This window comes from Chamaea fasciata, unplaced genomic scaffold, assembly GCF_029207755.1.
Source record: "Chamaea fasciata isolate MVZ Bird 193981 ecotype frontalis unplaced genomic scaffold, bChaFas1.0.hap1 SCAF_14, whole genome shotgun sequence".
In the NCBI taxonomy this organism is placed as follows: domain Eukaryota; kingdom Metazoa; phylum Chordata; class Aves; order Passeriformes; family Sylviidae; genus Chamaea; species Chamaea fasciata.
In genome coordinates, this window is record NW_027094099.1 from 3933193 (window position 1) to 3945753 (window position 12561).

Genomic DNA, 12561 nt, shown 5'->3' on the forward strand with positions numbered 1-12561 from the left:
TTGAGCTGCAAACATGAATTCGAATCTACACAGAACACACTGTGTAATACAAAATCATCACAGGGAAGTGAATTTCAGATTTGCAAACCCAGAACATGAGCTGGATAAAAAAAAAAACAAACCAAAAACTTAATTGCTTTACAGCCTTCAGTCTCTTACCTGAGCTGCTGCCTCTGTGAGGCCACAAAGAGCCTTGGATGCAACTCCAACACATTCTCCAAAGACTAAAAGATCTCCAGTTTTTGCATTCTGGGAAATGCCCGCCATTGATTCTCCAAGAACCTCAGAAATTAAAAAACACAGTTATCTTCCAAATATGCATCCCTACCACTTAGAGGCAAGCAATTTTTGGCCTGAAACCAATTTTGGCCCAAAAACCCCCCAGACTTGGCTACCAGAATTTTCAGACTTCGCTGAACTGGGCACTTTCCTCTGCGTGGTGTGAGGGATCAGGCGTGCAGAGCAACCCTGGACTGACGGGGAACATAAGCACTACTACAGCTCAAATGGCTACGAGGGGACAGAATTAACCCTCATTAATTTTGCTGTCATCCATGAGTCATCACAGCTAACCTGGCACTGGGTGTATTTCACAGACTGCAGAACATGACAGCCAGTACTGCAGATGCTGTTGACACATCCAGGATCATCTTTGTAATCAAACTCATTGAAGCCCAGTGGAAATGAAGCTGCACCTGGACTTCTGGAACCATCTCAGTGTCCAAACTCACATGAATTCCCACATTATGTCCCACTGAATTCAATTCACTTGGCTTTGAAATTCAAAATGATCTCTGACTGCAGTAGAGCATTAGACGCAAGATGACACACACATCCACTAGGTGCTTTCTCTTTCTTTTAGAGAAGAAGAATATGAGGATTCCAATACATCAAATAATAAGAACACCAAAAGCCAGCTTCAAAGGCAGATGTACAGCACGGTTTGATTAAAAGTAACTGAAGAGGTTTCCCACAGGTTTTCTGACATGCTGGGGTGTCTGGACTGTGAGACCTATCTCAGGCAGAGTTTATCAAGGAGTGTAGCAGACATTTGAGCTATAAGCACTGACTGCAGCTCCAACATTCAATATGCATGTGGAAACTTCTGAAAATCCAAACATGCTTTATTACTGACACAGAGATGGGAAAAAGAAATTACCTTTGAGTTTTCCATTACGCCCTCAATACAATCAAAATATGAGAGATCGCTCACAGGTTCATTTGGGTTATCCAGCATTCCCTTAACTGTCTGAAATAATGGAAGGAACTGATTATTGACAGAATCTGAAATACTGAGCTGAGAACACAGACCATCACACCTATCCTGCTTATCCCAGTGTAATCTCACACGTTTGTCTCCAGCAAGCAGCCAAAGCCCCACGCTCCCTGAGGGTGTGCCATGCAGGGAACCACACCTAACAGGAACTGAGCTGTAAGGAACTCCATGTTTGTGCACCTCCAACCTCCTGGAAGTTCAGGTTTACCTCGTAGTTGTGATGAGTGATATACGGTCAGAGCTGCTGTTCCTCAGCTTAACATGAGGAAATCTGTCAGGTGTCAACAGTGTAACACATGTTTTCAGTACTGTTTTAAATTTCATAAATTAATTTAAAGGAGTGATAAGAAAAACAGCTGCCATGAGTTGAGCACTGTCTGGAAACACAAAGGGTCGGTGAACTGAGTACACATCCACCACCTGCCTCTGCCTCTTACAGTGCCAACAGATTTCCCAGCACAGGAAAATCTTCTGTCAGGAAACTACATATAGTTGGGTTTAATTTCTTTTTCTGAGCTGATTCTGAGTCCTGAAAATGACAACGTGACAATCAGTCACATATTCATTCAGAAGAATGAATGAAATGAAATAACAAAACTTGTAAAAAGCTGCAAAATGCAGGAGGTTAATTCTCTTTTATATAAAAATATCTGTAGCACACCTTTTTCAAGTTTTAAGGAACACTATTTTACTGCCAAATATCATGCAGAAAAGACTTTTAATCTTTCTGATGAAGGTGAAATCAATTAAGCAGAGAAAGATACTGGCAGCTGTATCTGACATTTGCTTTCCACTTAAGGAAATCAAGGCATGATTTTAAACACTTCATTATCAAGCGAGAAGCCAGTAACAGGAGCTATTCAGACAAAGAATACAAGGAAAACAAACATTTGGGGCCACTTTTATTTATAAGAACTTCTGAAATATAGTAATACCTCCAGTTCTCTGAGTGCATTATCACATTCCTTCTGCCCGGGAGCTTGCTGGGTGCACAGTGTGATGAGCTGATTTATGCTCTCAGTCACAGCTCTGGGGAAGAAGACAAGGAAAAAAAGGTGGATTTTGAAGTTGAACTATTTCTCTTAGTAAAACTTATGTCATTAACTGTATACTGCATAAGGATATAAAACTTGGATCTTCTACTACGTGGCTGAGCCAGCAGCCAAACTGTGGCACCTCTGGGAAAACACTGGTGACAAAGGACAGAACAGTACCTGGCAGCAGGCCAAGGCCAACATGTTACAGTGACATAATGTAGCTACTGGAAGCTATTTCAGCACCTCTCCAGGTCTGACAGTAACTCCACCATTTCCCAACTACCACCCCAGAAGCTCTAAAGGATACAGAAACAAGTGCCTGGTATGGAAAACAATGGTTGAATATAAAGTAAATGTTATTTACCTTTCTCTGCAAAATCTTTTGCCTTGTCTGACATACTGTCATGCACACACACACACACACACTCCTGCTATATATCTCTAGAGTCTCTAAGCGAATCGGGTTTTTTTTTCCCTTTAACTAATAACTGATATTTTCCCCTAGGTTTATATCCACAGAGAACAAGTTACGCAAAGGCATTACATTCCTGTGGGAGCTCACAGCTCTTGGACAGAGGCTGAACCTGACATACAGCAGTCACTACCTGTCTTTCTGATGAATGCTGTGATAATAAGCAAAATTCATTATAGCCACATTCATCTTAGACTCATGACTAACAACTCAGGAAAGTGGCATCTAGAAGAAGAGAAAATCAGTGAAATTGGAGTGCATGGAGAATATGCTTTCCTCTGGCCTTGGAAACTGAATGGCATTTGCATTACTTTCCCATTCAGAAAATAGGCACTTGATAATATATCAATAACATGATTACCTTGGTGGATGGTATCCTACTGTTACAAAAGGAAACAGGATGTGCTTATTACATTTAACATGTTCATATTAAATTCCAGGCCAAAAAGAACGGAAACTAATAGACACATTTATTTAACTGAGACTCCTAACCCTTGTCAGCAGCTTTGGTGTTCACCTGCTGAACATCAGTGATTGCTGTGCATCAGAAAAATATCAATGCATACAGACATAGGACTAAGAGACAAAAATTGAAAGTTCTGTTCACTCCCAGAGAAAACTTCACACAAAAATATCTTGTCTGCTGTTGATTTTAATCCGAGACACAATTCATACTGACTCAGAGAATATCAGCAGCTGAAGAGAGAAAATTATCAGCTTTGTAGAGGAGGCCACATGGTCTCGCAAACATCATTACTACACACCAGGTACCTCTCCCAGGAATCCATCCAGTGTACAAACATTACTCTGAAAACCATTTGGGCACAGTACAACCAGGAAGGTGGCCCCTCAAACACCAATCCCAGAGTGGAAGACGACTGCTAGGACTCTAAAGGCCACATCTGTTTTCATCAAATACAACACAAATACTTGGACCCTGCAGGGAACTCAGCCAGTGCTGCAGTCCTGTCAGAGGTGGTCAAGCAAATGCCTCCACAAGGAAGACAAGGGTGCTGAAAAAGCTCAAGTGTCTCCTACAGCTGGTGCAAATGGGGAAGAAAGCAAAACAAACCCAACAAAACCCCCAGACTAATCATAGTACCACAGATGATGACAGAAAAATGAGAAGAAATGCTATGTTATAATAAGGAAGCTGTGCCTCTTTTTTCATTTTCATGAGAAGAGAGAAAATAAAAAAATTTGACCCTGATCACGTCACAGCAGGGAAAGAGAAGAGAGCCCTGGCAAGCTTGTGACAAGCCAGAACAGGGGATCTGAGAAGGGAAGTGCAGTGTCTCCTTACCACCTTAAACACAAACTGAACTGCTGCAGTATTTACTGCACACAGATGTGGTGTTTCTGTAAGGTCTCTCACATGCACACACACAGAACAGCTGCCTCACCTCCCTTTTTCTATTACATGCTTCCACAGAGGGAATTCTAACCTGGCAGGAACTTACAACTATCTGGATTTCACTGGGGTGAAATTCCTCTACACTCCAATCATGAATGTTCTAAGCCTAAAGCAGAAATCTAGAGCAGTTTGATGCTGCAGCAGTAACAAAATCTCATGTGACTCCTTCACTTTTAAGGAGCCTGTCTTTGGTTATCTGTAATTTTCCTAGATGCTATTTATTTCCAGGGAGACAGGAGAGATATATTTATTCTTTTTTTTTAAACAAAATATGATGAAGTAAAGTAGCATAAGTTCTTAAGAAAGACCTTTACTGAGGGAGTGGGTTTATAATCCTTAAAGTAAGGGTATGCTTCACTGAAGAAAAGTATCATCTAACCCTTTCATGCATTCCTGATGCACACATGCACACTGTTAGTGATAGGTAGCTACAATTTTCAAACACATTTTATCTAAGAATATTATTCAATTTCTCTTCTTTCAGGGATTGAAAGGCTTAATGTTAGCCATTGCCTTGTCAGAAGACAGATGGTGAGAGAACAGAAAGCAAAATACACTGATTCCTTTCAAAAACCAGGCCAAGTCTTCAAACACTAGTTCCTATTTCCACCAAGGGTAACAAGTTATACCAGCTGAGGAACTACTCCAACATAAGCAACTCCCCTCAGGCCTACTTCCAGTTAAACAGAACTACAGGTTCCAACCACTCAGTTAACTGTCAAGAGCAGAAGAATATACAAGCACAATATAAATACCACAGAGAAAAGCAAATATCCCAGGAAAACAAAACAAGCAACACATCCTTACCTTGCTGCTGCTGCTAAGAGGTTTTTGGCATTAGGAGCTCCGGGATCAACAGACAGAGACTTGGCAGCCAGTAACAGTTTGCTGGAAGCCATAGAGATGCTCTTGAGGTTACCTATGACTTGAATCTGGTCCTCTTTAGTCTGCAAAGCCACAGCAGCATAACATTAAGTACAAAACTAGCAATCAAGAGAGTGTGCTAAAACCACACATGGAAACCCAGTTTGCTTATTCACCTGAAACCACTGACATACATGAGCTCAGATGGCCCAAGCCTCTGTTCTCTCAGACAGGTGCCTTTAAGCTTCACTTACAGAACAGAAAAAGACCCTTACAACAAATAGCTTGGCTTCTAACAATGGTACTATTCACAAATGAGCAAAGGAGAAACTTCACTACTTGTTGAACAACGCTTTTGTTGTCAAGACTCTTACGTGTCTCTGCCTGGCACAGCTGCTTCACATTATTCAGTCAGTGTACACTCTGTATTCTGGCATCCTTTGTGCAGCCTGCAGCCCTCTAGCATCCAACTGGGATTGCTCACACAAAAATATCCTCCAGAAAGTCATCCTTCCCAAGAAAATAAGTTTCTATAAGCCTACTTTAGTCAACATTCTGACTTGGATGTTCTATTACTTATTTTAAGCCATTGCTTGAAAAGGGAAACTTAAATACAATTACAGAATAGTATTGCATCTTCACAGCAAAATGCTGACTTCTCTTCTTTCCAGATGACTCCCTGACAACAAACATCTCCTCACACACAGCATGCTGGCTGCACTGTAGTGCTACATAAACAATATGCTGCACTGCCATAGGTAAATGGCCAAGATTACTCCTCAATTAGCATGATCAAGAACTTACTTGTGCTTGGCCAGCCATTTCAATACCAGCGTCAAGAAATTCATCAAAGTCATCACTGAATTTCCCAGAGGCTGCAGCCAGCTCCCCACTTTGGCCCCGTGTGGCATGGACAACTTCTCCAGCCGACTGATTCAGGTCTGCTGCTGCCTGGTTCAGTTCACTCTGAGCTTCTTGAAATGATTTGGAACTTGGAGGTAGCTGTAAGAGACAAAGCTCAGTATTTTATTCTCTGTCACACCACACCAGCCTTTCATGACTGGAGAGTTCAACACATGCTGAGAATACCAAATGCAAGGAGTAGTGAGCTGGAACTAGGGGACAGCTGTCAACCGGAAATCTGTCCAGCAACTTGTATCCTGCTGTTTCTTTCAAGGGAAAGACAAGTCTGCAAGCTTTTTGAGAGACACAAATATAGGCAGGCCTTCGTAATTACTCCAAATGCTCCCTAGTAAACCAGTTTGGAAAAAAAAAAAAATCTCTGGTTTTATCAAAAGGCATTGCACAAACATATCAAAATACAATTCCTCCTTCATTCACAACAAAAGCAAGGTCAGTGATGGACGCGGGAAAAAAAAGCTGTTCAAATAGTATAACCTGGCAAATTACCAGTGCAAAAAGCAGGGGGGGGATGGTTTGACATGAATGCAGTTAAAGTAACAGTTCTACTCTTTACACAAATTGACCAAGCATTTTTTGACAAATGACAAAGCTCCTTCAAGTCAACTGATCACTTTGAGGTGAGAGATGAACTATAATTCCCTAATTTTCATATTCTTCAGAACATTAAGTCATAGTTGTCATTTTCAAAACCAAAAAGTTAATACCAATATATGACAATCTGAATATTGCCTTCACAATTCACAGACACATTTCACCTTGCCCATAAAACTACAGAAATGGTATTTCAGTCTAAGTAGCAGCTGCCTAAAGGTGCATGAACTTAAACACAGCTTACAAGAAGTATATTTGGGGTAAAGTTACTAAATAATGATTTGACACATGGGGAACCCAGATCTGCTGTTCAGTTTTCTAAAATGTATTTCCACATTAAAAGCCATCTTACCGAATCAACAAGGAGCTTCTTGCTGGATTCCCCAATACTCTTTAAGGCCACATCCACATCCTTTTGTCCAGGCAGACAATTCACACAGTTATTCAAGGAGTGAGACACTGCTTTTGCCACCTACAACACACAAGTGAACACATCCATTCACACTGAGAGGGGCTCAAATGCTCATTAATAGGAGGCACAGTCTGCACTCCACAGCCAGCAATTCCTACAGAATTCTGACCCTTACAGGAACATTTCTTGAGGCTTGCAACTGTCTCAGTTTCCTGGCCTGCAGTCTTTATTTAGGCTCATCTCTGTGATTGGACAGTGTTGGCAGGGCAGCCCCACAACTGCTCCTGGCACCTGGGATAAAGGCTGCAGCACTGCAGATAAGGGAATGTCCCTGAAGCTATCTATGTACTAATCACAGGAATTCATTGCATGCTGCTTTTTACAAAGTTCTGATTAAAACAAAGGTATCTTCATAAGAAATTATTCTCAATGCAGGCCAATTCCAGAACTTTTCAAATCAGTAAAAAAAGGAATCTGTCACTCCTAAAGTATTCAAACATAGTGGTGCCACACATGAAGAAAACATGCATTCACCTTTTGATTATAACATGGACATAGATTTTTTTTTTTAAAATGGTCAGTTTACTGGCTATCTCACTTTTGCAGTCAAGCAGTCTACTCACATATATTGTGGGTAGAAGCACAGAGCTGCATCTTTGTACATTTTTCTAAGAGATGACTAAAATACCATACTTTGTACCATCTGCATTGTTTAACATAGGCACGCTGTTACTGTCTGAGAGCTGCTGAAAGGAATCGAAAGCTGACATACTCAGCAGCCTTATTTTCTGTCCTTTTCTCTCCTTACTGAATGCTGATTTGCAGTAAATTCCCCGGGCGTTTGACAACTCCTGCAGCTGCTCGAGTCCCACCTTACCTGGGCTAATCTCTGCTGGCTGTCTGCATCCCCCGGGGCAGCCAGGGCCTGCTTGGCCTCCTGGATCAGCATTGCAGAGCCTTCCATGACATCCCTGGCTGAATCCAGCATGGCATGGGATGCCACAGGGTCACTGGTAGATGCTGCAACCCCTCGTGCTGCCTGAGCCAAAGTCTTCAAGGCCTGAGCAGTTTCTCTGGCAGCAACTCCTATGGTCACATGTCACCAAGGATTCTATTAGTACCTTTAAAGACAATCTTTGTATTTCATGACATGATCTTGCAGGTAACGATTCTATTGCAAAATAACACTGCAAATGCAATTTAAAAGAAAATTTTCAAACAGGACCACATTTGAAATACACAGTATAATTTGCCTTGAGAAATGCCTGTAGTGAAGCCACAAAGTACCTATTATAGCCCAAAAACCACATTCTGGGCACAGCTCTCACCACTGACTACATCTTAGTGAAGCACTGAAAAAGAAAAAAAAGCTAAAGCCTGCAGATAAGGAAAAACTCATATTCCAAGCTATGGGGGAAGTGATTGTCTGCAAGAATGGTGTACAGGAGTTCAGAGCCACGGCACAACAATAGTTTAACTTCAGGCAATCAAAAAAAGGGATTATTAGGAATGATACAACTTACTATCATCACTAAGTAAAAACACATCATCTAACATCACTGTGAGTAAAAACATATAGAAATAACTGAATGAAGTCACAGAAAGGATGTAATAAAATCACTTTTTGTGATCTGTCTGGTCTATATTAAAGGACATCTATCAATTCCAGTGCTAAGGCGTAGGACTATGTGAATAATGGTCTCCTTCTGTTTATGAAATTATTGAAAAGGAACTCATTGCTTTGAAGAGTTTCCTACGATCTGGTGGTAAGAGATCTACTAGATTTAGCTATTCATTATCAGCTGCGAGTACTCCCTTGCCTGATACCCAGTGCCTACTTCTGCACAACTATGTGACAGAAACATGAGCCACTCTTATGAAATTCCATCTGCTTCAAATGAAAGCAACTGTAAGTTCTAGAGCCTAGATGCAATTATAAACAATGAAGTGGTAATTGCCATAATGCATTTTATCAGTAATATTAGCCAAAAACCTTATGGGAGCATTTGCAACAACAGCTTTCACTTCTAACAGAAGTAAGGACACAGAACATTTTTACATCTACGAGTAAACTTTTGTCCCTCCTGCAGAGGTTTTTTTCTTATTAAGGTGTTTTTTTTGTTTCTAAACTAAAAGCACAGATACAAAAATAAACCGTAGGATCTGTGTGCCCAGGTTTCCTGCTGGCTTTACCTCCAACTATGCAAATGTGCTCAATGGATCAGCCAGAGCAGCTGCATTGTACATATGAACTGGTGACCCCTAGGAAGAGATGCAGTTCTCAATGTCACCAGGCTGTCCCCACTCTGTTTGTATCCTGTTGCTTCAAAACATATCCAAGGCACCCTTTAAACCTTCTGTCAGGATGTAGCAACATCTCCAGTGGCACTGACCTTTAAAATGCAATACATTTTATTTCAGCTCTTCACAGAGTTTCAGAGGCACATTTTTACAAAAACAACAGATGTCCCAATCTATTCTGAATAAAGACAGAGCAGATTGCACCGCTGTTCTTTTATGAAGCACGAATCACACTCACAATTCTTTGTAACATATCACAATTCACTATCAGCACTAAAAAAAAAAGGAGTAATTCCTTGATTTAAGTAGTCTGTGACAAGAAAACCTGTCATCAAGTATTTGATGGAAAGCAGAGGTTTCACAGAGCCATTATGAATAAGACAGTACCTGTGTAGTGCTCGTTGCCCTGAGCAGCACAAGTTAACAGCTGGGCCATTGAAGAACCGACTGCTTTGGATGTGCTTCCCAGGTCCTGGGTGCATTTCTCAAGCTGTAAAAAATTGCAAAGGACAAAATACTTCGTTTAAGCTCAGTGAAAACACACTTCATGTTAAATAGTACTGAAAATTTCCTGATTGCACAAAAACCTAAACTTTCACCTCAGCTACTGAATAAACATACAGTTTCTCTGAAATCTGATTAGCATGTTTTCCCTGTTTAGGATGAAATAAACCAACGTATTGGGTAGTGCAATCAATAAAACTATTCTATAATTAGCAATGGAAGTAAATACATTCATCTAGGAAGGGCTTTTTCCCCAACCCCCCCAAATAAACCATTTCACTTTCTAAGCCTACTAGAACTGGCTGTCCTGATCATTACTGAAAAGAAATTATTTTTAACAAGATAAAAACATTACTGTTACCAAACTGTAATTTGTACAATAGAGAAGGAGGCCCTACAGTCCTATGAGTAACTCTACTACAGAACACACTGTTGTTGTAGTAGTAGCATATACTCTCCTTAAGAGAATCAGTGCGAAATCCTATCAGCAGCATCATTATCCAAAGCCTCGTGACTTGTTTTGCCTCTAATATTTAAGTTTTTTAACAGCTAACTTTGTTTGTTTTTAAATGAAGAACATCCTTCCTCAATTACAGTTTCTCCTGGGAGAGGTTTTAACTGTCCATCCACAGCCGCCATCTTCGCATCTTGCAGTTCATTTTTGAGTGTCTGGACTGTATTCAAGGCAGAATCAATTTCCATTGGGCCACAAGCTTCATGAGCCTATTCAGAAATCAGATCAGTACCACTGTTAGCAGCTGTATGCAACTTTCAGAAACACTAAATGCTACAGATCAAATCTCCCCTCCCAGACTATTTCTCTTCCTACTTAAGAGGCCATTGTGAGCCCTGTAAGTGTTAGACATCATGGATTCCAAACTCCTGAACAATATTTTCAGCCTGTGAAGGCACCAGGGGAATAAGGTGCACTTGGTTTGTGTACATGTCCCTTCACAGCAGGCAGCCCAGGGACTGAGACAGTAACTGCTGCACTCTGACTTCCCCTTTGACCTCATTGTGCATCATGACCAAAATCACACTGACCCCCTGATGTGGCAGCCCACATTCATCAGTGTGAGATGGAAATTTCAGCATCAGCTCAGATGCAGCCACCTCAATGCTAGAATCCTGGTTTCAGGTCTCAGTGCACACAGAAAAGATCAGACTTTCCACTTGCATTTTTTTAAAGCTCCACATAGTTTAGAAATCTGTGTGTGAAACAGAGAGAGCCTCTGCTTCCCTGAATGTCAGAGATGCTGATTCCAGTTCACAGTTACAGCAGAAAGCACAGCAGAGCTGTAGCTGGGTTCTCACTGGTTTGGTGGGGCATGAGATGTGTTCCTTTTTCCCTGCTCTCCCTTTGTAACATCAGCTCACTCTTGATGTGCTGCTCTGTGTGCTCTGCTCACATTTGTCTGGGGTGGAGAGGGGAGCACAAGCGTCTTCAGTTTTCATGTCACTCCTCCCTCCCCTTTCTATCATGACACAGAGGCCACCTGGGAGTCTGAGCAAAGTGTGCACAAAACACAGCAGAGAGAGGTGAGGACTGCCTGAGCATGAGCTCCCTCAGGGGAGACGAAGTCCTCTTGTTTTAGCTGATGAAAACCAGTATTTACCTACCTTCTGGGAGGCAGTTCGTAGCTCAGCTAAGCTGGTAGCGAGATTCTTTGCACACTGACTGAGCTGCATAGCTGCTGCTTGATCAGCCACTGTGGGGACAGCAGCTTTAGCCGATGCCACCATTTTACTTCCAGGCTGTTCAAAGAACAACAGTCAAAGAACAAAGTCAAAGAAGTCAATATGGCTTAAACACAGTCAATATTCTATCTTTCTATTTTAAGACTTTTTTAAAAAAAGCACACAGTCAAATTTTCTGTTTTCTCCAAACCATCAATCTAGATCTATTATGCAAGCTAATATCTAAAAAAACCCACATTAGTATTCCCTTTTATTTCTGAAGCATTCTGAAACACTAAGTTTACCTTGCTTTAAAAGGTTACAACAGCCTGTCACATATTCAGACTCAGACTTCTACTTAGAAAGATGCTAAATTCTCTTCATCTTGTTCTTTAAACTCTTTCCCAGAAGAGAAGTGTGCAGCAATGAATGTTTCTTTTCCATAAACATATATTTTTTTCCTTGTTAATTTTAACCTCAATGTCAGCAGTTTTCACTCGCCACAGATCCAATGTATTTTAGCCACCTAACCTGAGGAACTGAATTCTCCCTATCTATGACTCATAGTTAGCAGTGAATTTCTTTACATGGCTCTTAACAGTTTATTGGTTATTTACCACAAATGAAAACATATAGCACTAAAAAAAAAAAGCCTTCTGCATCTACTGGAATGATTGGTTCACTTCACCTGAAGGAAATTCTGGCTGGAATTTATTAAGGCAAGCTGGGCACTGAGGTCTTCTGCCTGAGCTTGACTTCCTCTTACACCCTGCACCAGCTGAGGAATGTGGTCTGCAACATTCTAAAATGAACAAAGGGAAAAGATTTTTAGAAAATAAATAAAACCTCAAAATTCTCTGAAAATAAAACAGGCAGGCTTCCCACTCCCCTTAAAGACAACTGCAGTATTCCTAAGTAAAATACCTCTGCGCTGTCACAGAATTAATTTAGGATGCATGGAACCAAATTAACACACAATAGGATGACTTTTTAGAGACTTCTACTTAAGAAATCATTATTCAATCCACTTATTAGTTCAAAGCTCCTACAAGACAATCCAAGGTTCTTATGCAGAATTGTGTACGTCAA

At 40.9% G+C, this 12561-nt stretch overlaps 1 protein-coding gene across 5 annotated transcripts in view; it reads right to left on the reverse strand.

Annotated features, from left to right (window-relative positions):
• TLN2 (talin 2) overlaps positions 1-12561 on the reverse strand; it is a 138925-nt gene that overhangs the window by 39298 nt on the left and 87066 nt on the right. For all 5 annotated transcript variants that reach the window (XM_066196713.1, XM_066196708.1, XM_066196710.1 and 2 more), the window contains 11 exons: positions 12161-12274; positions 11416-11550; positions 10390-10518; positions 9679-9781; positions 7868-8076; positions 6931-7050; positions 5868-6065; positions 5007-5146; positions 2212-2305; positions 1160-1249; positions 160-282 (listed from right to left, as the gene is read on the reverse strand). In XM_066196713.1, the coding sequence (XP_066052810.1) occupies positions 160-282; positions 1160-1249; positions 2212-2305; positions 5007-5146; positions 5868-6065; positions 6931-7050; positions 7868-8076; positions 9679-9781; positions 10390-10518; positions 11416-11550; positions 12161-12274 (1455 nt within the window). The remainder of the gene's footprint in view (positions 1-159; positions 283-1159; positions 1250-2211; positions 2306-5006; positions 5147-5867; positions 6066-6930; positions 7051-7867; positions 8077-9678; positions 9782-10389; positions 10519-11415; positions 11551-12160; positions 12275-12561) is intronic.